The sequence below is a fragment of the Medicago sativa genome, chromosome 3 (assembly GCF_051527215.1).
Source record: "Medicago sativa cultivar Bolivia chromosome 3, Bolivia_mono, whole genome shotgun sequence".
NCBI lineage: Eukaryota > Viridiplantae > Streptophyta > Magnoliopsida > Fabales > Fabaceae > Medicago > Medicago sativa.
This window is the reverse complement of record NC_140751.1, coordinates 38,714,563-38,739,650: the sequence shown is the minus strand read 5'-3', so window position 1 is coordinate 38,739,650 and position 25,088 is coordinate 38,714,563. Positions and strand designations below refer to the sequence as shown.

General features: G+C 34.0%; 1 protein-coding gene across 1 annotated transcript; it reads right to left on the bottom strand.

Moving 5' to 3' along the window:
- Positions 1-417: 417 nt before the first annotated feature.
- On the bottom strand, positions 418-24,790 carry LOC146937519 (quillaic acid 3-O-glycosyltransferase CSL1-like). The gene is made up of 8 exons (XM_085751785.1): positions 24,153-24,790; positions 22,695-22,787; positions 22,247-22,348; positions 21,917-22,129; positions 21,721-21,823; positions 6,756-6,940; positions 1,803-2,150; positions 418-1,018 (listed from the first exon to the last, which is right to left on the bottom strand). The coding sequence occupies exons 1-8, from the start codon at positions 24,720-24,722 to the stop codon at positions 551-553; spliced, it is 2,082 nt and encodes a 693-aa protein (XP_085607911.1). The 5' UTR covers positions 24,723-24,790; the 3' UTR covers positions 418-550.
- Between the last annotated feature and the right edge of the window lie 298 nt (positions 24,791-25,088).

Here is a 25,088-nt window from a genome sequence, read left to right as displayed (position 1 = left end):
TGTTTTTGTTCTCACGTTCGGGGTTCTGGAATGGAAGAAATTTTATGAATGTAAGTGATGAATTTAAGGACATCTAGATGAAAGAAATTTGATGTAAAATTTTATTTGTTATAAGTCTTGTAGTGTAAATTAATTAAGATTGAACACCTTAATATAATTAAACAAAAATTAAAAGTATTAAAAATTACCTTATCATTAAGATTAACTCTTTTATTTTTAGAAAAAATTGACTCATTTATTTGATATTTAATATTACCTATGTATATTACATTTTGATTGCTTAATATCATGAGAGGGTAATTACCCCCTAAACAAGAGAGGGTAATGTAGGCCTCACCCCTTTTTTTTCTTTTCTTTTTGATGTCATTTTACTCTTAATTTAAAAAAAATAAAAAATAAAAATTAGGACAAAAGATGTGACACATTAGACAAATGAAATTCATCCAAAAATAAGATTATCCTCTCAAAATCATCTAAGCTTAAGATTACAGAATTATAAGATACAAAGCACTATGACGTACTCATATGCTTTTCATGGTTCATATATTTGCTACCCAACCTTGCGTTTCATACTTATAATCCCCTCAATAATAGGATAACTTAGAGCTATTAGATAGCTAACGAGAAAAAGTTGGCCAAACATTTCATTAAAATCCTTCACATTGAGTAGTCTCCATAAACCACCAAAGAAGCAAACAATGTTTATTATGAGCAACACAATCAATGGTGCCATGAACAATGTTGCACCTTCAAAATTAAACTTACCCTGCTCATATTGCTTTACCTTATCTTTGTCAACTGCTTTGTTTGATAAATTGAATTTTCCCTTGTTCAACCCAAACCATTTTTTTGCTGCTTCTATAATTGCAAAAAAACATCCAATTGATTTTACAATCAAACTTCTTTGTTCATCCCACCAAATTCTGGAGGAGCCACCACTTGAAATTACCTCAATATAATGTTGAATTTGAGTGGATACATATAATACTGTAAACACTATAAACCAAGGTTCTGTAACCTGTAACATAAATAAATTAATATACTTAATCAAGGAAAATCTTAGAAGTAGCATATTGCAAAATGACATAAAAAAATGGTAGTAAATAATTATTCAACATGTTTGAATTAACTTATTTAAGTTTATTTGTAGACATAAACATTTTTGAGATTGTTTAGAAGAGCTTATAGAAAACCACTTGTAACATAAGTTGTTTCAGCTTATGAGCACAAGTTATATTGTCTTGTTGTTATGTACTATATAAAGTGATTTTAATATTAAATAATTTATACATTAATTTTTTGTAATTTAAAAAAAATATAAACTATTTTTGTGTTTGTTTAATTACTATAATAAAATTTTCTTTAAATAAAAATGTGTACTATAAAAAGTGATTTTAATATTAAATAATTTATAAATTATTTTTTTGTAATTTAAGAAAAAAACATAAACTATTTTGTGTTTGTTTACTATAATAAAATTTTCTTTTAATAAAAAATTAGTTATCAAAAATGATTTTTTAGAGATGCAACTCAAAAGGATCAAATCTTCTACAAAGTAATTTTTATTAAAAAAAAAATTATTCTCATGAAAAATATTAGTTGATAGGTTAACTAGAGTTAGTAGCTTTTGTTAGCCTATCAACTAACTATAGTTGATTATTGATCTTCTAATAAAAAACTTGTATTGCAATCAACAAGTTCATAGCCTATACAAAAATAGTTTTTTATTTTATCTTTCATATAAAAAATAAAGCCTATACATAAACACTTATGCAAGGTTACAACTTAATCGTAGTAATTACCTTTGGAAATACAGAAATTCCTTTCAAGAAGCAAATCTGAGGAATGATTCCATATAGTGTGTAGGCAATAGGATATTGGGTTGTGGTTGTGAAGTAGCAAAAGGTTAGACAATGAATAATGGGCAATCTTGAAATCCCGTAAGTGAATGGGCTATATTTAGAGATTCCAAGCAAGAGAAGTTCAGATGTCCACTTTACCAACTGAAGCAATCCCTCTTTCATGTCAGTGGGTGCACATCCTAAGAAACATGGTATTTTTGGATAAAGATAGGTTGACCTCCATCCTCTGCAATGAAGGAGGTAGCCAGTAACGGTACTCTCAAGTTTTATAGCATAAGAGAATCCCACCTGTGGATATCAATCAAGTTAATAATGGGAATGAAAATAGAAATGCATAATTATAAATGAAAGTTTAATATGATCTCCATTCCAATCACTTAAGTCGTCCATTGCGTTTACCTCACACACTCAAAGTCAGGCAAAGGAGATCTGGATGGTCCACATTCACACGGGAGTCGGGGGACACATCCAGTGAGATTGCCACGAGAGAGAATCCTGATCCTTAATTACCCATATTTAGACTTACAGATACTACCCACACCCCAAATAATCCAAGTTACACCTCAAAATTACTAATATACCCTTTATTCATGTTCACTGCACATTAATTATGTATACGTAAATTCAGTTTACATAGTGTATGTAAACTCAGTTTACGTAGTGTATGTAAATTCAGTTTACGTGAGTTAAGTAAACTGAGTTTACATACACTACGTAAACTGAGTTTACATACACTATGTAAACTGAATTTACATAAGTAAGTTAAGACTGAGTTTTTAGTTCATGTAAATTGAGTTTACATAGTTTATGTAAACTGAGTTTACATACACCAAGTAAACTGAGTTTAGGTGTATGTTATTCATTTTTAGAATATGTAAGTAAACTAAATTCACGTGAAACCTATATGTAAACTTAAATTATGTTACCCTTCTACGTAAACTTAAATCAAACAAATCGATGTCGATAGACAAAAGTGAAATTAACTACAACTATAAACATCCATGGTAAAATTAACAACATCGAATAAATCATAGAGCAAACGATAAATAAAAACTCGAAGAAATTTATGAAATTCACTTACTTGTATTAATCGAGTACGTATCAATGGAAAAGAAGTTGATTCAATTGACGATTTCAGTAGGTATTGATTGCATATCCATGGTGGTTTGTGGGTGAAAAAGGGGTGATGGTTCAAAATGATAATAAAAGAAGGGTTTTTAGAAATTTAGATGAAGAGGACAATTTTGGTATTATTGTAAAAATTTTAATAAATTTGGGTGTAACTATGATTATATAGGGTGAAACTAGAAAAAGTCTGTATTTTTTATTTGGTTTTTTCTAGATTACCCTCTCTTGTTTAGAGGGTATTTACCCTCTCATGATATCAACCAATCAAAATGTAATATACATTGGAAACATTAAATGTCAAATAAATGAGTAAATTTTTTCTATAAAAAAAAATCAATTTTAGGTAACTTTTAATACTTTTAATTTTTATTTAATTATAGACAAGATTACATTATAGGTCCTTTATCTTATTTATTTGGAACATTTTGGTCCTTTATCTTTATTTTTTTCCGTTTAGGTCTTTTATCTCTCATAAAAGCACATATACATCCTTTTTCTCATTTTTTTTTATTAAAAAAATACATAATTTTATTTTTTAAAATATATTTTTATTAAAAATGTAAAAAAAATCCAGAAATATGATGAAGATGTTCATCATCTCCATCTTCTTTCTTTGAAGCTTCACCATCTTCATTGAATCAGAAAAAATTCTACACAAATATATCTCCAAATATCATGAATTAATTTTATGTTCACCTCAAATCTTCTTTTAAACACAAAAATCAAAACCCTATAGAAAAGAGATTTAGTTTCATCACAAAAAAAAAAAAAAATAGTTATATAAATTGTCACACCGTATATTATTATTATTTTCTAACTCAATATTCCAACACGGCATAAAAATAACCCCAAAATTGAGAGCAGCTTTGCACATCAATTTTGTTGTTTCCAGAACAATCTTAACTTTTGTAAAGCCTAACCCTTCCGCTAGTGACTAAGCCTCCACCATCCGCCTTGCAACATTTATGAAATTAAGGTTTTGATTTTTGTGTTTAAAAGAAGATTTGAGGTGAATATAACATTAATTCACGATATTTGGAGATATATTTTAGTAGAATTTTTTTTTATTTAAAGAAGATGATGAAGATTCAAAGGAAGAAGATGAAGACGATGAACATCTTCATCATATGTCTGGATTTTTTTTTCATTTTTAATAAAAATATATTTTTAAAAATAAAATTATGTATTTTTTAATAAAAAATGAGAAAAAAGATGTATATGTGCTTTTAAGAGAGATAAAGGACCTAAACGAGAAAAAATAAAGATAAATGACCAAATTGTTACAAAAAAAATAAGATAAAGGACCGCTAATGTAATCTTGCCTTAATTATATTTAGGTGTTCAATCTTAATTAATTTACACTACAAGACTAGCTTAGAACAATTAAAATTTCACATCAAATTTCTTTCATCTGAATGTCCTTAAATTTATCGGTTACATTCATAAAATTTCTTCTTCCCATTTTTATTGTTCAATTTTGTCGTTCTAAACTGCCGCAGTTTTCAATTTTCGTGAGAATCGTCGTCGTTCGTTTGATTCCAAATATCGTGAGAATTACTGTTATTTCCAGAACCACGTCAGGTATGGTGAGTTGATTTTTCTTTTTGATTTGATTTTTCTTGGTTGTGAGGGAGTTAATTATAACAATTGAGTAAGTCATCTGTTATACTTTAAGGATTGCTAGCAGGTGTTGCCGCTGTGATGTTTTGGGAGTTTGCTAGCATTTTTTTCGGTTGCTGCTGAAATGGTTATGTCATGAGGCTTTTGTTCTTTTGTTTGGACTTAAAAGCTTTGGTTGATAGTGAGGCAGGTCTATGCGTGTTAGCAGATTTTATTAGGTTGGCTGCCTAAATAAAAAAAAGTCACGATACCTGACGCGGTTCTAGAAACAACGACAATTCTCACTATAATTTGAAACTGCAGCAGTTTGGAACGACAAAATTGAACAATCAAAATGGGAAGAAAACGAAAATGAAACAAGAATTGATCAATAGGGAAGAATAAAGAAGAAATTTGAATGAAGGAGATGTTTTTGTTCTCACGTTCGGGGTTGTGGAATGGAAGAAATTTTATGAATGTAAGTGATGAATTTAAGGACATCCAGATGAAAGAAATTTGATGTAAAAATTTTATTTGTTATAAGTCTAGCAAAATAAAATAAAATAATCTAACACACTTAAAAAAAAATATTGCGGGTCTATTTTAACATAATCAAAATTTGAATACATATTTTTCGCTATTTTTTATTCACAATTACATTAACATATAGTTTTAAACCCTATTAGAAAATATGAAACAACCAAAAAATAAAATTACAATAGTTACTAAATACAGTAAAATATGGTTATTTACAAATTAGTTTTATACTATAAATTATAAACTTAATAGCAAAATATTTAAGTTTAATTACCATTGATATTTAAATTATAAAGAAATGAATTTATTTTTCTTAAATGGTGGTTCAAAATTAGTATATATCATTAAAATATTTATTTATGTTAAAATAGATTAAAGTGTAGTACATATTTAATTATTAAGGGAAAGGGTTGTAATTCAAGCATCTTATAGGGAGAGGAGTGTAGATTTTATTTTTAAAGGGAGAGAAATGTATATTTTAACATAAGCGGGGAGGGGAGTGTAATTTGCTCTAAATAAAAATGAAAAGTATTAAAAGTTGCCTTATGATTAAGATTAACTTTTTTATTTTTAGAAAAAATTGATTCATTTATTTGACATTTAATGTTGTCTATGCATATTACATTTTGATTGGTTGATAACAAGAGAGGGTAACTACCCCCTAAACAAGAGAGAGTAACGTAGTTCTCACCTTTTTATTTTCTCTTGTTAGTTGATTCACAATTCTAATCCCTATTTTTTAATTTGAAAACATAATTCCTCAATTTTAAAAATTTCAGATAGTTTTCTCCATTACAGAATTTAGGACTTATTTTTAGCAATGTACATGTGGTTTAAATCTCCTTATTTTATTTTTTAGAGAAATAATATTTGAACAATCATTTTATGACGACTGTTATGACAAATTTCTTATTCATACTCACATCATGCTCTCTCTCTCTCTCTCTCTCTCTCTCTGTCTCTCTCTCTCTCTCTCTCTCTCTCTCTCTCTGGTTTTTATGTCAAGACCTACATTTCTTTGTATATCTTGGTTATCCCATAAAATGGTTATTCAAATAACATTCCTCTATTTATTATCATCAAAGTATTGTTTTGAAAAAAACTGGAAATAAAAATACCGTAAAACATACAAAAAAACATATTTAACAGAAAAACAATTGTCAAAAAATAAAATAAAATTGAAAGACTATATTTTTTAATTATAAAATGAGAGTTATAATTATTGTTTTTTAAAATTGAAAGGCTATATTTTTGAATTATGAGATGAGAGGTATGATTGAAAGGATTGAAATTACATTTAAACTTTAAATTTGAATTCACACCTTATGAGGTATGATTGACATCGTTACCATTCAAACAAACTTTCATTGGCTTTAGAAAGTTTTAAATTTGTACTAATTTAATCAGTCAATGAACGTTGGCTCAATTTATAAAAAGTTGACTCAATCGTAAAATTGTAAATTCACTCATGTTGCCAATTTGAAGATCTTTTTATAAAGGTGAGAGCATATCAACATTAATGCATTAGATTCCATCAAAAACTAAAATATTAAATAAGTTAAAGGTTAAAAGTTGAAATTGTAGCAATGGAGAAAATAATATGATGTTTATATGTGTTGATGTTCTTACCTCAGTACTCCAGTTTGTGTTACTTTCATAGGAACAAGAAGCCACTACACTCGCTTCTTGTAAAACTACATGTCTTGAAGCATTTTGATTAGTAGTTTGTTGACCACATATTGCTTTCAGTGACTCTACATACATAGCAGACTTGCCATAGTTGGTTTCGGCATTAAGTAGATAGTCCCCTGCCACTATGAATTAAAAAAAAAATTAATTAATTTGTCTCTCAAAGGCAATATAATGGTAGAGATACTTTGTCCTCATTAAAATTGTTTTTATCATATTTATTGGTGGAGGTAACATAAATATTATGTAAAAAAGTCTCGATAACGAGTGTCCTAAAAATATCGGTTGAGAATATAATTCTTTTGCAATTACAATTTTTCAGAAAAAATTACTTCTTTTGTTTTCTTAAACAATGCTTTAAGAGAACCTGTAAAAAGTTTTCAAAAATAGCATTGGTTATGTTGGAAATGTTTAAGAATGTTCTTATGACATTAGTTAATGAAACAAAAATAAAAATGTTGTAATATCCCGCCTGTCAGTATCGGAATATTACCAGTCGATCGTGTCAGACGATTAATATTTCGAAAGGAAGTTTGACGGAGATATTTTTCAAGTGATGTCAGCTATTTACGAGTTAAGTATCAGAGTTGGATTAAACACGCTTAACACAAGGGCAATTTGGTAATTGCACGATTAAGAGATATTTATATCATTTGGGGCCAAAATATCTTCATTTCTCACTTGTCTTTCTCTCTCTAGGGTTGAGAGAAAGAATATTGCTCTCCCTTCTCTCTTCTCTCACGCCATCTCTCCCTATTCCTCTCCAACAATTCTTTCCAAAATCTTCTTCCTTCATGGCAAGCTTTTTGATTATGTCTCCTCAAGGTCTCTTAAGCTAAAGGAAGTTTGTTTGGTGTTTGATTTCTCTACTTCTCCTTTCATGAAGAGATTCAAAAGTTGGGGTTTGGATTTGAATAAGAAGCCAAGGCTTTGGATTGTTAAATTGGAGATTGTGTTGGGCATATTTTATGGAATTGGAGAGTTTAACAAGATATAACCATGAAGATGAATTCATCTTGAGGTTTAGGGTTTGACTCATGGTAAGTTGGAAGATGTTTCAAGCTAGGGTTCTTCATAGTCAAGAACTATGGTGCTTGGATTGCAAGAAAGAATAGCAAGTTTGAAGGTTATGATCAAAGAAAGCAATTAACCAAGAGCTAGGGTTTTGGTAGCTTGAGCTTGGGAATCTTGTGCAACTTTGTTTGGGTGAGTTCCATAGCTAGTATTTCCTTACGTTTGGGTTTGTGTTATGATTTGTGAGTATAAGATGAAAACTTAGGGTTTTTATAAATAAGTTAGTTGCCCTTTTCTTGCCTTGCTTACCAAACTTGCCAATACTTGCCTTATGGACGTTTTACAAGAGTTTTATGATCAAATATGTTCCAAAATACTTAGAGATACATGATTTGAGGTTTTTGGGTCAAAAATATCATTTTTAAGAGTTCTGGACTGTCATAACTCGCCACGACGAGCACTTACTCGCCATGGCAAGTAATACCACAGCAAGGGGGTGTTTACTCGCCCCCAACTCGCAAACAACTCGCCATTGCGAGTGAGGCAACTTGCCATTGCGAGTAAACAACTCGTCATTGCGAGTGACAACATGGCAGCATGCTGTTTGCTCGCTTCAGGCCCGTTTTGACGCCTTTCGGTCCAGTTTTTCTTCGAGCTGTCTATTTACAGAAGTAAACCCCTCAAGTCATGACTCCAAGGCATAGGTTTTAAAATGTTTTCTTGAGAGTAAGCTAGTATTTGGCAAGCATAGTAAAGCATGGTAAATGAGAGATAATACGATAAGAATCGGGTAGCAAGATAATCCTTAAGCAAGGGAAAAACTAGAGCCTCGACATAGTAGTCGAGAACAAGAAGGTTAAGCAAGAATCCTTAGAATGATAAGTCGCGAAGTGTATTCTCTTCGGCCATGAACAAGTAAGTTATAACAAAAATGTTAACCTGAGGAATGATTAGTTAATCTCTCCACCATGATCAAGTATGAATATGAACACTTACCGCTAATCGGATCGATCAAGGTTTCGAGGTAAGCTTTAAGCATGATTAGGTTTAATCTTCCATGATGTTAAGACTAATATTATAACCACATGTCGGTGTTCGTGTCTCTTGTTATCCATGTCAGGGGGATACGGGAGGTTCTCGACTCAAGGGGAACGATTCAAGCCGTAAGGGACCCGCACGACACTGAGGGAGTCTGATGTACGTACATCGGTCATGATGGGATTGTACTCGGGGTTACTCCACCCGGGACTCTCCATAAAATGAATCAAGATAATGATGTTTGTTCAACGCTAACATAATGAACTTATATGCGAATATGTATGATATGACTGTGATTATGATCACGAATGAACTCATGCACGATTATGTTAAGTACAAGTTAAGTAAAGAATGTGATGTCGATATCCTGCTTAGGATTGTGTCATGAACATGTTACATGAAGACCTCGATGCGTTTACCGTATCTTGGCATAGTGGTCTTAGGTTCCCTTGACTGCCATGACACACAAGATTATAGTAAGCCTATAACAAGTAAGATGAAATTAAGACGGTCCTAGTATGCACTACCATCTAAGCATGCAAGTCCCCACACACGTATAATCAACCGGCAGGTTGTATTGTAGACACGTGGTGACCGTAGGTTTTCCCCCGTGGTTGCCTATAGCTTAGGATTTAGGGGAACTCACTGAAACATTATGTCTCATCCCAATCCTTATTTGTTTCAGATATCAGGTGGTTTAGCAAGCTAGTAGCCGAATGGATGATGCGACCAGTGTTCGTTCGTACCCGATGCTGGATGATGTGGATTTTTCAAGGATGCACTTTAATATTTTAGTAAAGTTGAGTTGTAATCTTATTGTACGAACGCATTTGTTGTTTAAGAAATTCATTCGAAGTCTTATTGTTGTAATTATTTAATGTATCCAGTACTGAATTAATGCACATGCTAGACTTTCTAGATACGTCTAGTATGGGTGTTACAATTTGGTATCAGAGCAGGTCGATTCAGATCGTGCCTTGGGTCATTAAGTTACAACAAAGGTAGTGGGACCATTGGGTTCCGGGTAAATGTTCTAGTTGTTGTTGTTAGTTGAGCCTGATCAACTCAATTTAGCAATCGATGATTAGAACGGATGCCTGAGAGCTGAATAGGACCCAGGAGGAACGAAGTATGAGATGAAGAAGCACGGAAGTGTAAACTCAGAAGTAAGAACTCAGAATGAGTATTAGTAAGAAGATGATAGTGCCAGTAGGTGGCCGGGGAACTAAGTAAGTAGATGTATGAATCCTCTGAGAAGGTAAGGTAATGCTAAGAAGGGACGTTTCGACGGCGTTGGATAAGTGTTAATGATACTTCGTATACCCGTAAGTAAAGAGTTTGAAATACATGAGTAGGATCTGAAGCTTTAGTAAGAGTCATTGTTGGAACGGGTTGAAGTATAGAAGGAATTGAATTCCGGAGTGTAAATGCAAGGCTACAAGTTAAGGAGAAGTCTATATATGTGGACGGAGTTAGTAGGCTCTCAGAAATAGCGTTAAGTGATTGAAGTAATGAACTTGTATGTTCAGAGTGGACAAGGTTCGAATGTTCGGGAAGTTGCGATAAGCGGCGACGTAATGGGGGAAGTTATCCATAGTGGAGGAAGCTAAGGATTTAAGTGGAGGGTTATGGTATTAGGATTAAGCATTAATTTCCGACGTGCAGAGAATTGTATTGAATTAAGTTGATGCTTGCCAAGCATAGGTGATAGAATATTTTATGATGATGGGAATGAATGATGTGCATTGGATTACTTGAAAACTAAGAATGTTTTCCGGAAATTGAGCTGAAGAAACTCGACAATAGCGAACTTAGGGCGAAATTCTTTGTTTTACCGAAAATTGTCAATTCGTCTCTAGGGTCTGTGGTAATTATTGGGGAGTTGTTTTCATAATCTTTTAAGTGACGAAAACCTTTATGACATCGAGTGACGAATGCATATCACATTCTAAGGTTTTGAAAGGAAAAAGGCATGAGCAATCATTAACGAAATCGATTCGGTTTAAGGTAACTTAGGGAATTAATGTGGCAAGAGTTAAGAAGGAGTTTAGACCAAGAGATTAGAGGTTCCGGTATCTAGAATGGACGTCACGGGTGTGAAGACATGAAGTAAGAAGTTAAGTGGTGTAGAGTTTTATGAGATCACAAGGTTCTTGGATTTCGTGGAGTTGTGAGTACCCCTCGAACCTATGTTTTGCTTAATTAACTCGCTAAGACTCGTTATAATGTTAAGTCCTAAAGTTTATATGATTTTAGGAATATATTCACATATGGGGGATTGAAGTTGACATTTTGAAATTTAAATAACATTTTTGTAGGTATCCGTTTGTTACAACTCGCGTAGAGTGGACTAAACTCACTAGAACCAAGGTCTGATGGCTCATTTGAGTTGTCAACTTGTTCTATGATTTTAGAGAAACGACTGGGGCCTAGATTCAGTGTATTTATATATATAGTGGAAAAATCGTCAACGTCAATGACCCATGTGCTAATTTACGAAATTTCCTTAGAAAGAAAAACTAACGAGCAAGCATAGGATTGATTAAGCAAAACATAGTTGGTGTGTACGCGAAGATACAAGGTTAGATACTTAAGGAAGGTATGTTCAAGTGCAAGATGAGTCTGTCATGGGAATATGAGATTACTAGGAAACAAGTTTAAGTATGTTACGTATACATCAGGAATTAAACCCAACCAGCAAAAACGTAAGGTATATCCTCAAGTAAAGTATCATGAGTATACGATAAGTTTGATCTTACAAGGCATTGGTAAATGTAAGGTTGTAAAGTTAATTGCAACATAGAAAGTTTTGAGAAGTGTTCAAGAAGATATTAATGAGATGGTAGAAAGAGTGTGAAGTTTCACTCGTCTCAACATATTAGGATATTGGTTGAAGCCAACCGGTGGGAATCAGAGTAGCGCGAAGGAAGTTAATCAGTAAAGTTGTGAACAGTAACCATGGAATATGGAATCTGGTAGTAAGAATCTTGTGAAGAAAGTTCAGAATTGTAATGCAGTTCTAATTAGAAGTATTATGAGACAAGCCATGAGTTCTCGGTATGATAAGTAAGGATTGATGCTTATACGGCCAATATTGATTAAGGTAAAAGTATACAGGATGTATCTCCATTTAAGTAAGACGAGAAAGACTAGAGTTTCCACAATGAAGTAATCGGGTTGCTAATTGTGATGTTGAAAGTGTAGAAGAGCTTTTGATTAGTCCGGAAGAGTAAGTGCTACGATAAGGGAATAAGGTTCTTGAGATATACGCAATGAAATACATACCCTCCTATACCAAACTTGTTAAGTGGTAACGATACTTGCAATAATAAAGTCAAGCCATGATTTTATAATTACTAAATGTTAAGATAGGTATTAAGGAACTTGGAAATGATATTGTACATTGTTGAAACCAATGAGGCGCGTCGTAAGTGAGCAAACTCACTTAAGACGTCCAGACTTCAGGACCAACTTGTTTTAGTCAATTTGGGACGAGTTGTAAATCTTTTCAAAAATATAGAAACTCGTCTTGCGGTTCTGCAGTACTATTCCAGACTTGGTTTCAAAATGAGATTTCCTTTTAATCAAGTAAACATATGTTCCAAGAACCTATGTACCAATGATTAGAAATTTCTTGAAGTAAAATGCCAGAACGAGTATCGATATTAACTAACAAGAAGCGGTATTTGGAAGTATGCAAGTACTATGGAGATGTGATTTTAAGAGGAAACTACAATGTTCATGTGATACTAATATCATACGAGATACACGGAATTCTATTAAGAGTATTTAAGTGCAAATGGACGTGGTAGAGAATTTCAAGAGCATGTGAATCACAAGACTGGTTAATGAATTGTTAGATGAATCAGTATAATTGTTTTCGCTTCTCCAAGATAAGATATGTGGGTTACCCTCGAATTCGGGTGTAGAGAGATTGTGAAGAGATAGAAAGGTTTCTTAAGACTCAAAAAGGGATTATAGAATTATCAAGGCAAGTAACATAAGTAAGAGGCATAAGTCGCAAGGTGCCTTAAGAAAGATAATGTCTGCATGATAAGATGTTCTAGATGCAAGTGAGCACTGCAGGGCAAACTTAGATATCAGTAGAACTTTAAATTAAAGGCTAAACCAAAGAATACGAGTTTTATCTCAGAGATTGGTAGATGGTTTCTGAATTTCGAGGATGAAATTCTTTTAAGGGGGGTAGAATGTAATATCCCGCCTATCAGTATCGGAATATTACCAGTCGATCGTGTCAGATGATTAATATTTCGAAAGGAAGTTTGACGGAGATATTTTTCAAGTGATGTCAGCTATTTACGAGTTAAGTATCAGAGTTAGATTAAACACGCTTAACAGAAGGGCAATTTGGTAATTGCATGATTAAGAGATATTTAGATCATTTGGGGCCAAAATATCTTCATTTCTCACTTGTCTTTCTATCTCTAGGGTTGAGAGAAAGAATATTGCTCTCCCTTCTCTCTTCTCTCACGCCATTTCTCCCTATTCCTCTCCAACAATTCTTTCCAAAATCTTCTTCCTTCATGGCAAGCTTTTTGATTATGTCTCCTCAAGGTCTCTTAAGCTAAAGGAAGCTTGTTTGGTGTTTGATTTCTCTACTTCTCCTTTCATGAAGAGATTCGAAAGTCGGGGTTTGGATTTGAATAAGAAGCCAAGGCTTTGCATTGTTGATATGGAGCTTGTGTTGGGCATATTTTATGGAATTGGAGAGTTTAACAAGATATAACCATGAAGATGAATTCATCTTGAGGTTTAGGGTTTGACTCATGGTAAGTCGGAAGATGTTTCAAGCTAGGGTTTCTTCATAGTCAAGAACTATGGTGCTTGGATTGCAAGAAAGAATAGCAAGTTTGAAGGTTATGATCAAAGAAAGCAATTAACCAAGAGCTAGGGTTTTGGTAGCTTGAGCTTGGGAATCTTGTGCAACTTTGTTTGGGTGAGTTCCATAGCTAGTATTTCCTTACCTTTGGGTTTGTGTTATGATTTGTGAGTATAATATGAAAACTTAGGGTTTTTATATATAAGTTAGTTGCCCTTTTCTTGCCTTGCTTACCAAACTTGCCAATACTTGCCTTATGGACGTTTTACAAGAGTTTTATGATCAAATATGTTCCAAAATACTTAGAGATACATGATTTGAGGTTTTTGGGTCAAAAATATCATTTTTAAGAGTTCTGGACTGTCATAACTCGCCACGGCGAGCACTTACTCGCCATGGCAAGTAATACCACAACAAGGGGGTGTTTACTCGCCCCAAACTCGCAAACAACTCGCCATTGCGAGTGAGGCAACTCGCCTTTGCGAGTAAACAACTCGCCATTGCGAGTGACAGCATGGCAGCATGCTGTTTGCTCGCTTCAGGCCCGTTTTGACGCCTTTCGGTCCAGTTTTTCTTCGAGCAGTCTTTTTACAGAAGTAAACCCCTCAAGTCATGACTCGAAGACATAGGTTTTAAAATGTTTTCTTGAGAGTAAGCAAGTATTTGGAAAGTATAGTAAAGCATGGTAAATGAGAGATAATACGATAAGAATCGGGTAGCAAGATAATCCTTAAGCAAGGGAAAAACTAGAGCCTCGACATAGTAGTCGAGAACTAGAAGGTTAAGCAAGAATCCTTAGAATGATAAGTCGCGAAGTGTATTCTCTTCGCCCATGAACAAGTAAGTTATAACAAACATGTTAACCTGAGGAATGATTAGTTAATCTCTCCACCATGATCAAGTATGAATATGAACACTTACCTCTAATCGGATCGATCAAGGTTCCGAGGTAAGCTTTAAGCATGATTAGGTTTAATCTTCCATGATGCTAAGACTAAGATTATAACCGCATGTCGGTGTTCGTGTCTCTTGTTATCCACGTCAGGGGGATACGGGAGGTTCTCGACTCAAGGGGAACGATTCAAGCCGTAAGGGACCCGCACGACACTGAGGGAGTCTGATGTACGTACATCGGTCATGATGGGATTGTACTCGGGGTTACTCCACCCGGGACTCTCCATAAAATGAATCAAGATAATGATGTTTGTTCAACGCTAACGTAATGAACTTATATGCGAATATGTATGATATGACTGTGATTATGATCACGAATGAACTCATGCACGATTATGTTAAGTACAAGTTAAGTAAAGAATGTGATGTCGATGACGTTCCTAGGTTTCCCTAATCATCCTGCTTAGGATTGTGTCATGAACATGTTACATGAAGACCTCGATGCGTTTACCGTATCTTGGCATAGTGGTCTTAGGTTCCCTTGACTGCCATGACACACAAGATTATAGTAAGCCTATAACAAGTAAGATGAAATTAAGACGGTCCTAGTATGCACTACCGTCTAAGCATGCAAGTCCCCACACACGTATAATCAACCGGCAGGTTGTATTGTAGACACGTGGTGACCGTAGGTTTTCCCCCGTGGTTGCCTATTATTTAGGATTTAGGGGAACTCACTGAAACATTATGTCTCATCCCAATCCTTATTTGTTTCAGATATCAGGTCGTTTAGCAAGCTAGTAGCCGAATGGATGATGCGACAAGTGTTCGTTCGTACCCGATGCTGGATGATGTGGATTTTTCAAGGATGCACTTTAATATTTTAGTAAAGTTGAGTTGTAATCTTATTGTACGAACGCATTTGTTGTTTAAGAAATTCATTCGAAGTCTTATTGTTGTAATTATTTAATGTATCCAGTACTGAATTAATGCACATGCTAGACTTTCTAGATAAGTCTAGTATGGGTGTTACAATTTGGTATCAGAGCAGGTCGATTCAGATCGTGCCTTGGGTCATTAAGTTACAACAAAGGTAGTGGGACCATTGGGTTCCGGGTAAATGTTCTAGTTGTTGTTGTTAGTTGAGCCTGATCAACTCAATTTAGCAATCGATGATTAGAACGGATGCCTGAGAGCTGAATAGGACCCAGGAGGAACGAAGTATGAGATGAAGAAGCACGGAAGTGTAAACTCAGAAGTAAGAACTCGGAATGAGTATTAGTAAGAAGATGATAGTGCCAGTAGGTGGCCGGGGAACTAAGTAAGTAGATGTATGAATCCTCTGAGAAGGTAAGGTAATGCTAAGAAGGGACGTTTCGACGGCGTTGGATAAGTGTTAATGATACTTCGTATACCCGTAAGTAAAGAGTTTGAAATACATGAGTAGGATCTGAAGCTTTAGTAAGAGTCATTGTTGGAACGGGTTGAAGTATAGAAGGAATTGAATTCCGGAGTGTAAATGCAAGGCTACAAGTTAAGGAGAAGTCTATATATGTGGACGGAGTTAGTAGGCTCTTAGAAATAGCGTTAAGTGATTGAAGTAATGAACTTGTATGTTCAGAGTGGACAAGGTTCGAATGTTAGGGAAGTTGCGATAAGCGGCGACGTAATGGGGGAAGTTATCCATAGTGGAGGAAGCTAAGAATTTAAGTGGAGGGTTATGGTATTAGGATTAAGCATTAATTTCCGACGTGCAGAGAATTGTATTGAATTAAGTTGATGCTTGCCAAGCATAGGTGATAGAATATTTTATGATGATGGGAATGAATGATGTGCATTGGATTACTTGAAAACTAAGAATGTTTTCCGGAAATTGAGCTGAAGAAACTCGACAATAGCGAACTTAGGGTGAAATTCTTTGTTTTACCGAAAATTGTCAATTCGTCTCTAGGGTCTGTGGTAATTATTGGGGAGTTGTTTTCATAATCTTTTAAGTGACGAAAACCTTTATGACATCGAGTGACGAATGCATATCACATTCTAAGGTTTTGAAAGGAAAAAGGCATGAGCAATCATTAACGAAATCGATTCGGTTTAAGGTAACTTAGGGAATTAATGTGGCAAGAGTTAAGAAGGAGTTTAGACCAAGAGATTAGAGGTTCCGGTATCTAGAATGGACGTCACGGGTGTGAAGACATGAAGTAAGAAGTTAAGTGGTGAAGAGTTTTATGAGATCACAAGGTTCTTGGATTTTGTGGAGTTGTGAGTACCCCTCGAACCTATGTTTTGCTTAATTAACTCGCTAAGACTCGTTATAATGTTAAGTCCTAAAGTTTATATGATTTTAGGAATATATTCACATATGGGGGATTGAAGTTGACATTTTGAAATTTAAATAAAATTTTTGCAGGTACCAGTTTGTTACAACTCGCGTAGAGTGGACTAAACTCACTAGAACCAAGGTCTGATGGCTCATTTGAGTTGTCAACTTGTTCTATGATTTTAGAGAAACGACTGGGGCCTAGATTCAGTGTATTTATATATATAGTGGAAAAATCGTCAACGTCAATGACCCATGTGCTAATTTACGAAATTTCCTTAGAAAGAAAAACTAACGAGCAAGCATAGGATTGATTAAGCAAAACATAGTTGGTGTGTACGCGAAGATACAAGGTTAGATACTTAAGGAAGGTATGTTCAAGTGCAAGATGAGTCTGTCATGGGAATATGAGATTACTAGGAAACAAGTTTAAGTATGTTACGTATACATCAGGAATTAAACCCAACCAGCAAAAACGTAAGGTATATCCTCATGTAAAGTATCATGAGTATACGATAAGTTTGATCTTACAAGGCATTGGTAAATGTAAGGTTGTAAAGTTAATTGCAACATAGAAAGTTTTGAGAAGTGTTCAAGAAGATATTAATGAGATGGTAGAAAGAGTGTGAAGTTTCACTCGTCTCAACATATTAGGATATTGGTTGAAGCCAACCGGTGGGAATCAGAGTAGCGCGAAGGAAGTTAATCAGTAAAGTTGTGAACAGTAACCATGGAATATGGAATCTGGTAGTAAGAATCTTGTGAAGAAAGTTCAGAATTGTAATGCAGTTCTAATTAGAAGTATTATGAGACAAGCCATGAGTTCTCGGTATGATAAGTAAGGATTGATGCTTATACGGTCAATATTGATTAAGGTAAAAGTATACAGGATGTATCTCCATTTAAGTAAGACGAGAAAGACTAGAGTTTCCACAATGAAGTAATCGGGTTGCTAATTGTGATGTTGAAAGTGTAGAAGAGCTTTTGATTAGTCCGGAAGAGTAAGTGCTACGATAAGGGAATAAGGTTCTTGAGATATACGCAATGAAATACATACCCTCCTATACCAAACTTGTTAAGTGGTAACGATACTTGCAATAATAAAGTCAAGCCATGATTTTATAATTACTAAATGTTAAGATAGGTATTAAGGAACTTGGAAATGATATTGTACATTGTTGAAAACAATGAGGCGCGTCGTAAGTGAGCAAACTCACTTAAGACGTCCAGACTTCAGGACCAACTTGTTTTAGTCAATTTGGGACGAGTTGTAAATCTTTTCAAAAATATAGAAACTCGTCTTGCGGTTCTGCAGTACTATTCCAGACTTGGTTTCAAAATGAGATTTCCTTTTAATCAAGTAAACATATGTTCCAAGAACCTATGTACCAATGATTAGAAATTTCTTGAAGTAAAATGCCAGAACGAGTATCGATATTAACTAACAAGAAGCGGTATTTGGAAGTATGCAAGTACTATGGAGATGTGATTTTAAGAGGAAACTACAATGTTCATGTGATACTAATATCATACGAGATACACGGAATTCTATTAAGAGTATTTAAGTGCAAATGGACGTGGTAGAGAATTTCAAGAGCATGTGAATCGCAAGACTGGTTAATGAATTGTTAGATGAATCAGTATAATTGTTTTCGCTTCTCCAAGATAAGATATGTGGGTTACCCTCGAATTCGGGTGTAGAGAGATTGTGAAGAGATAGAAAGGTTTCTTAAGACTCAAAAAGGGATTATAGAATTATCAAGGCAAGTAACATAAGTAAGAGGCATAAGTCGCAAGGTGCCTTAAGAAAGATAATGTCTGCATGATAAGATGTTCTAGATGCAAGTGAGCACTGCAGGGCAAACTTGGATATCAGTAGAACTTTAAATTGAAGGCTAAACCAAAGAATACGAGTTTTATCTCAGAGATTGGTAGATGGTTTCTGAATTTCGAGGATGAAATTCTTTTAAGGGGGGTAGAATGTAATATCCCGCCTGTCAGTATCGGAATATTACCAGTCGATCGTGTCAGATGATTAATATTTCGAAAGGAAGTTTGACGGAGATATTTTTCAAGTGATGTCAGCTATTTACGAGTTAAGTATCAGAGTTGGATTAAACACGCTTAACAGAAGGGCAATTTGGTAATTGCATGATTAAGAGATATTTAGATCATTTGGGGCCAAAATATCTTCATTTCTCACTTGTCTTTCTATCTCTAGGGTTGAGAGAAAGAATATTGCTCTCCCTTCTCTCTTCTCTCACGCCATCTCTCCCTATTCCTCTCCAACAATTCTTTCCAAAATCTTCTTCCTTCATGGCAAGCTTTTTGATTATGTCTCCTCAAGGTCTCTTAAGCTAAAGGAAGCTTGTTTGGTGTTTGATTTCTCTACTTCTCCTTTCATGAAGAGATTCGAAAGTCGGGGTTTGGATTTGAATAAGAAGCCAAGGCTTTGCATTGTTGATATGGAGCTTGTGTTGGGCATATTTTATGGAATTGGAGAGTTTAACAAGATATAACCATGAAGATGAATTCATCTTGAGGTTTAGGGTTTGACTCATGGTAAGTCGGAAGATGTTTCAAGCTAGGGTTTCTTCATAGTCAAGAACTATGGTGCTTGGATTGCAAGAAAGAATAGCAAGTTTGAAGGTTATGATCAAAGAAAGCAATTAACCAAGAGCTAGGGTTTTGGTAGCTTGAGCTTGGGAATCTTGTGCAACTTTGTTTGGGTGAGTTCCATAGCTAGTATTTCCTTACCTTTGGGTTTGTGTTATGATTTGTGAGTATAATATGAAAACTTAGGGTTTTTATATATAAGTTAGTTGCCCTTTTCTTGCCTTGCTTACCAAACTTGCCAATACTTGCCTTATGGACGTTTTACAAGAGTTTTATGATCAAATATGTTCCAAAATACTTAGAGATACATGATTTGAGGTTTTTGGGTCAAAAATATCATTTTTAAGAGTTCTGGACTGTCATAACTCGCCACGGCGAGCACTTACTCGCCATGGCAAGTAATACCACAACAAGGGGGTGTTTACTCGCCCCAAACTCGCAAACAACTCGCCATTGCGAGTGAGGCAACTCGCCATTGCGAGTAAACAACTCGCCATTGCGAGTGACAGCATGGCAGCATGCTGTTTGCTCGCTTCAGGCCCGTTTTGACGCCTTTCGGTCCAGTTTTTCTTCGAGCAGTCTTTTTACAGAAGTAAACCCCTCAAGTCATGACTCGAAGACATAGGTTTTAAAATGTTTTCTTGAGAGTAAGCAAGTATTTGGCAAGTATAGTAAAGCATGGTAAATGAGAGATAATACGATAAGAATCGGGTAGCAAGATAATCCTTAAGCAAGGGAAAAACTAGAGCCTCGACATAGTAGTCGAGAACTAGAAGGTTAAGCAAGAATCCTTAGAATGATAAGTCGCGAAGTGTATTCTCTTCGCCCATGAACAAGTAAGTTATAACAAACATGTTAACCTGAGGAATGATTAGTTAATCTCTCCACCATGATCAAGTATGAATATGAACACTTACCGCTAATCGGATCGATCAAGGTTCCGAGGTAAGCTTTAAGCATGATTAGGTTTAATCTTCCATGATGCTAAGACTAAGATTATAACCGCATGTCGGTGTTCGTGTCTCTTGTTATCCACGTCAGGGGGATACGGGAGGTTCTCGACTCAAGGGGAACAGTTCAAGCCGTAAGGGACCCGCACGACACCGAGGGAGTCCGATGTACGTACATCGGTCATGATGGGAATGTACTCGGGGTTACTCCACCCAGGACTCTCCATAAAATGAATCAAGATAATGATGTTTGTTCAACACTAACATAATGAACTTATATGCGAATATGTATGATATGACTATGATTATGATCACGAATGAACTCATGCACGATTATTTTAAGTAAAAGTTAAGTAAAGAATGTGGTGCCGATGACGTTCCTAGGTTTCCCTAATCGTCCGGCTTAGGATTGTGTCATGAACATGTTACATGAAGACCTCGATGCGTTTACCGTATCTTGGCATAGTGGTCTTAGGTTCCCTTGACCGCCATGACACACAAGATTATAGTAAGCCTATAACAAGTAAGATGAAATTAAGACGGTCCTAGTATGCACAACCGTCTAAGCATGCAAGTCCCCACACACGTATAATCAACCGGCAGGTTGTATTGTAGACACGTGGTGACCGTAGGTTTTCCCCCGTTGTTGCCTATAGCTTAGGATTTAGGGGAACTCACTGAGACATTATGTCTCATCCCAATCCTTATTTGTTTCAGATATCAGGTGGTTTAGCAAGCTAGTAGCCGAATGGATGATGCGACAAGTGTTCGTTCGTACCCGATGCTGGATGATGTGGATTTTTCAAGGATGCAATTTAATATTTTAGTAAAGTTGAGTTGTAATCTTATTGTACGAACGCATTTGTTGTTTAAGAAATTCATTCGAAGTCTTATTGTTGTAATTATTTAATGTATCCAGTACTGAATTAATGCACATGCTAGACTTTCTAGATACGTCTAGTATGGGTGTTACAAATATTACCTTGGAAATTGATGAAAAGTGATGAATTCAACTTTTTAAAAGTTTAAAGTTGTGACTTTCAATGAAACCTACTAATTTTGTCTTGGCTTAATTGCACTATTAGTCCCTCAAAACTATCAAAGTTTAAAAAAGGGAGACCAATTCTACAAAATGGTGAAAATAGAGGACCAAAACTACAATTAAGCCTTTTGAACTTTCCTAACAAGTGTTGGACACTTATTAACATGACCCTATAATAATGCTATATGTACCTTTTTGTTTTGGACTTCCAAAGAGTAATGCACTTCTACTTAAATAATTTCCACTGCCAGTGAGACCTGGACCTCTTAATCCATCCATTCCTTTCCACCTTGTCTAATAGAAATGACAATATGTTACTTCATAAACTAAATAAACAGACATAAATTAATGGATAGAAGGTGAAGATTTTAAATTTTGGTGACATACCATAAAAGCATTCCTAGCCTGACTATCATATATATCTTTCTTGCTGAGGTTGTGGAACATTTGAGGGAATTGGACAAAAGCAAGATCTTTGGAGGTTTCAGGATCAAGAAAAAAGCACATGGATTGTTTGGCTGATGATGAATCATTACAATTCATATCACAATCTAAGACAAGTAAATAAGGGCCATTGCTGATTAGCCCTGAAACCCTAAGCTGTAATCACATTTGATACAATGTTTAAATGATCATATATACGTATGTGTGTATCATAAATTTAATTTAAAGAAAATTACGAGGAATGTTTCAAGTTCAAAATAAATGAGTACACACCAATGTATTGAGTGCTCCTCCTTTGTATCTATGAGGAACATATGGTCTTCTTTCACGAGACACATAAACAACCAGTGGCATTTCCTTTTCGTCATTAATGATCTTCAAAGAATGATAAGAAGGAAAATCATCAATATGTGAACTACGTATTTTTCCCAAACTTTTTAAGAGGATTTTATTAATTGATAAGAATGATAAGAAAGCAAAACCCTATTAATTATATATTCATAATTATGCAATAAAAAGAGCGGAAAGACGGGAACGTGAGTGCCCTTCTTTTCGCTAGTTTACACATAAAAATATATTCATAATTATGCAAAAATAATAATTTATTCATTAAACATATTTATACTCATTTAAATAAATTATTCTATTCTTTAAAAAAAAAATATCAATGTAATTTATGTAGATATAGTGATTATCAGTCCTTATCCATTATTAGGGGTACCTCAATAAGAGAAGGCCTATCATTCACCACACGAAGATTTTTGTCGTCGCTTTGCAATTCCTCAATATTTTTCTCCATTTTCTCGTATTTTTGCTGTCAAATAGTAAAATCACAACATGAATGTGGTCGTCATGAACATCAAAAATAAATAGATAATATCATACTTGATATAGTCAGCTACATAAATTAAATGATAGCATGAAAGACGTATCTATTGTTCAATTATTTAACTCCAATGCTATGTTGATTGTCTAAATTAAATGTACACTTTTAACCAATATATATATTAAATGTGATTATAGTATTACATGATCATCTTTTATATTGTTATTTCAATTTTTTTAAAAACAATTAATAGTGTCCGTGATTTCAAAAAAAAAAGTAAGTTTTCTTTTCAGTTTCCTTCTTATACCTCCATCCAAACACAATCTTAAACTCTATTTGATTTTTTTTTACTTTTTTTTTTTTTTGGGGGGGGGGGGGCGGCTTTGGGAAAAAAATAATTGAAAAAATATAAGCAAATAAAAACATTAGAAGTGGAGGACTTTAGGAGGTCTATTTTTTTTTTTTCATAATACAAAATCTCTTTAATTTGTACCAACTCAAAAAATACATTAAGTAGGATTTTGAAGATTATATATAAATTCTTGAAAGCTCGGTTCATGTTTATATAGTACTTCCAAAGTTTAAAGTATATTAATCATAAACGTACTATTTCTTCTACAAAATCACTATTTCAAATAAATTGAGAATTTTTTCTTTATTCCCCTCTCTTTCTGTCCCTCCAAAGCCCTCGTTTCTCTTCAAACTTCAAAATAGAGAATAAATTTCCACGAATTTTATAATAACTTCTTTTACTTTTTTTTTTTTTTTTTTTATCATAACTTATTTTATTTTTTTCGAAAAGGAACCCTTGATCCACCAAGCTTTAATAATGGATATGGGATTTGCATGAGTCTATAAACTAATTTTACAATTACAAGCCTTACTGCTTATTAGATTGATTGTTTCTAAACTAATGTTTTGAACTTATTTTTATAAATTTTTCATGATAGCTTATGAAAATACCATATTGCTTATAAAAAATCATTTTAACTTTATTTTATCTTTTGCGATATAAATAGTTTATATATATGCACTTATCACAATAAACATTTATCCTATAATCTGCAAATTAAGTGTTTATTCAAATAGGATTCACATACAACAACAATGAAACAAAAAGGCTTATAATCAACCTTATTATGATATGGAGTGTGTACTCCATCCAACCTCAAAGAATATTGAAAGAGTTTCAAGCAGAAGGTTCGGGTTGGATTGGAGAAACTAAGATAACCATTAATTTATCAACATTTACATATAAAAAGTTAAAGATAAAATGTATTTTTTTAATCACTACTTTTTGGTTGTGATACTTTAGAGAGAGCAATAATAGTAATAATAATATTAAACAAATACCTTAATCTGGTCCCTCTCTGCTTCAAATTCATGTGTTGGAAGTTGTTCATCCTCACCCAAAGGAGAGAAAAAAATCTTAGGACATCTTGACTTAACACCATATTTCTTACAAAAAGGAACCCAAACTTTAGCAAATTCAAAAGCCTCTTTAATCCCAAAAAGAGTAATAGGAGAACCTCCATCATCAGAAAGATAAATAGAAAGTTTATCAGGAGGGTAGTCCATAGCAATAGCAGAAACAACAGTGTTCATAACTTCTACCGTCGGTTCTTTTTCAGGATCAATCGTACACACAAATATGTCGAGTCCCGGTAACTTCTCTTCGGCCGGTAATTTCTCGGTCATCACTGAACGAGTCACTGGCCGCCAACGGAATGCTTGGTTGAAAACCCACATAAATGATAGAATAATCTCAGCTAGTGTCATTAGAAGCCATGGATATGAAATAAATAAATTTTTGATACGGTAGTAAAAGAGAAACAAGATACATATGAAGTGGAAGACTATGTGAGTTCTTTGTAGAGGTAACCATGGTTGAACGGTTTCTTTGTGAAGGGTGAAGGTTGCCATAACAATTCAATGATTCTTAAACTTTTGTGTATGGCTTTTTGTTTGGTTGATAAACTTTTGTAAGTCTTATACTACTAGTTAAGCATTTTCATTTATATAATGAAATGTTAATTTCGAGGAAAAAATATTTATTTTTTTAAACAACAGTATTACCTAAGGTAATCAGAACTGGACTGCTCATTGAACCGGCATGTTTATCAGTTTGAGGTTCAAAGGTCGGACCGTTTCTAAGTATATAATTATTTTTTATTTTTTAATAATATATAAAATAATAAACCAAAAATTTACACAATTATAGATAAAAAAGCTTATAAGCATTTTTTTTTTTACAAAGAAACATATATTGCTTAAAAGGATAATAGGTCA

Coding starts and splice junctions, on each gene's coding strand:
- LOC146937519 (XM_085751785.1), bottom strand. CDS start 24,722: ATGGCAACCTTCACCCTTCACAAAGAAACCGTTCAACCATGGTTACCT. Junction 22,130..22,246: donor GAGGAGCACTCAATACATTG/GTGTGTACTCAT, acceptor ATGTGATTACAG/CTTAGGGTTTCAGGGCTAAT. Junction 21,824..21,916: donor AGGCTAGGAATGCTTTTATG/GTATGTCACCAA, acceptor CATTTCTATTAG/ACAAGGTGGAAAGGAATGGA.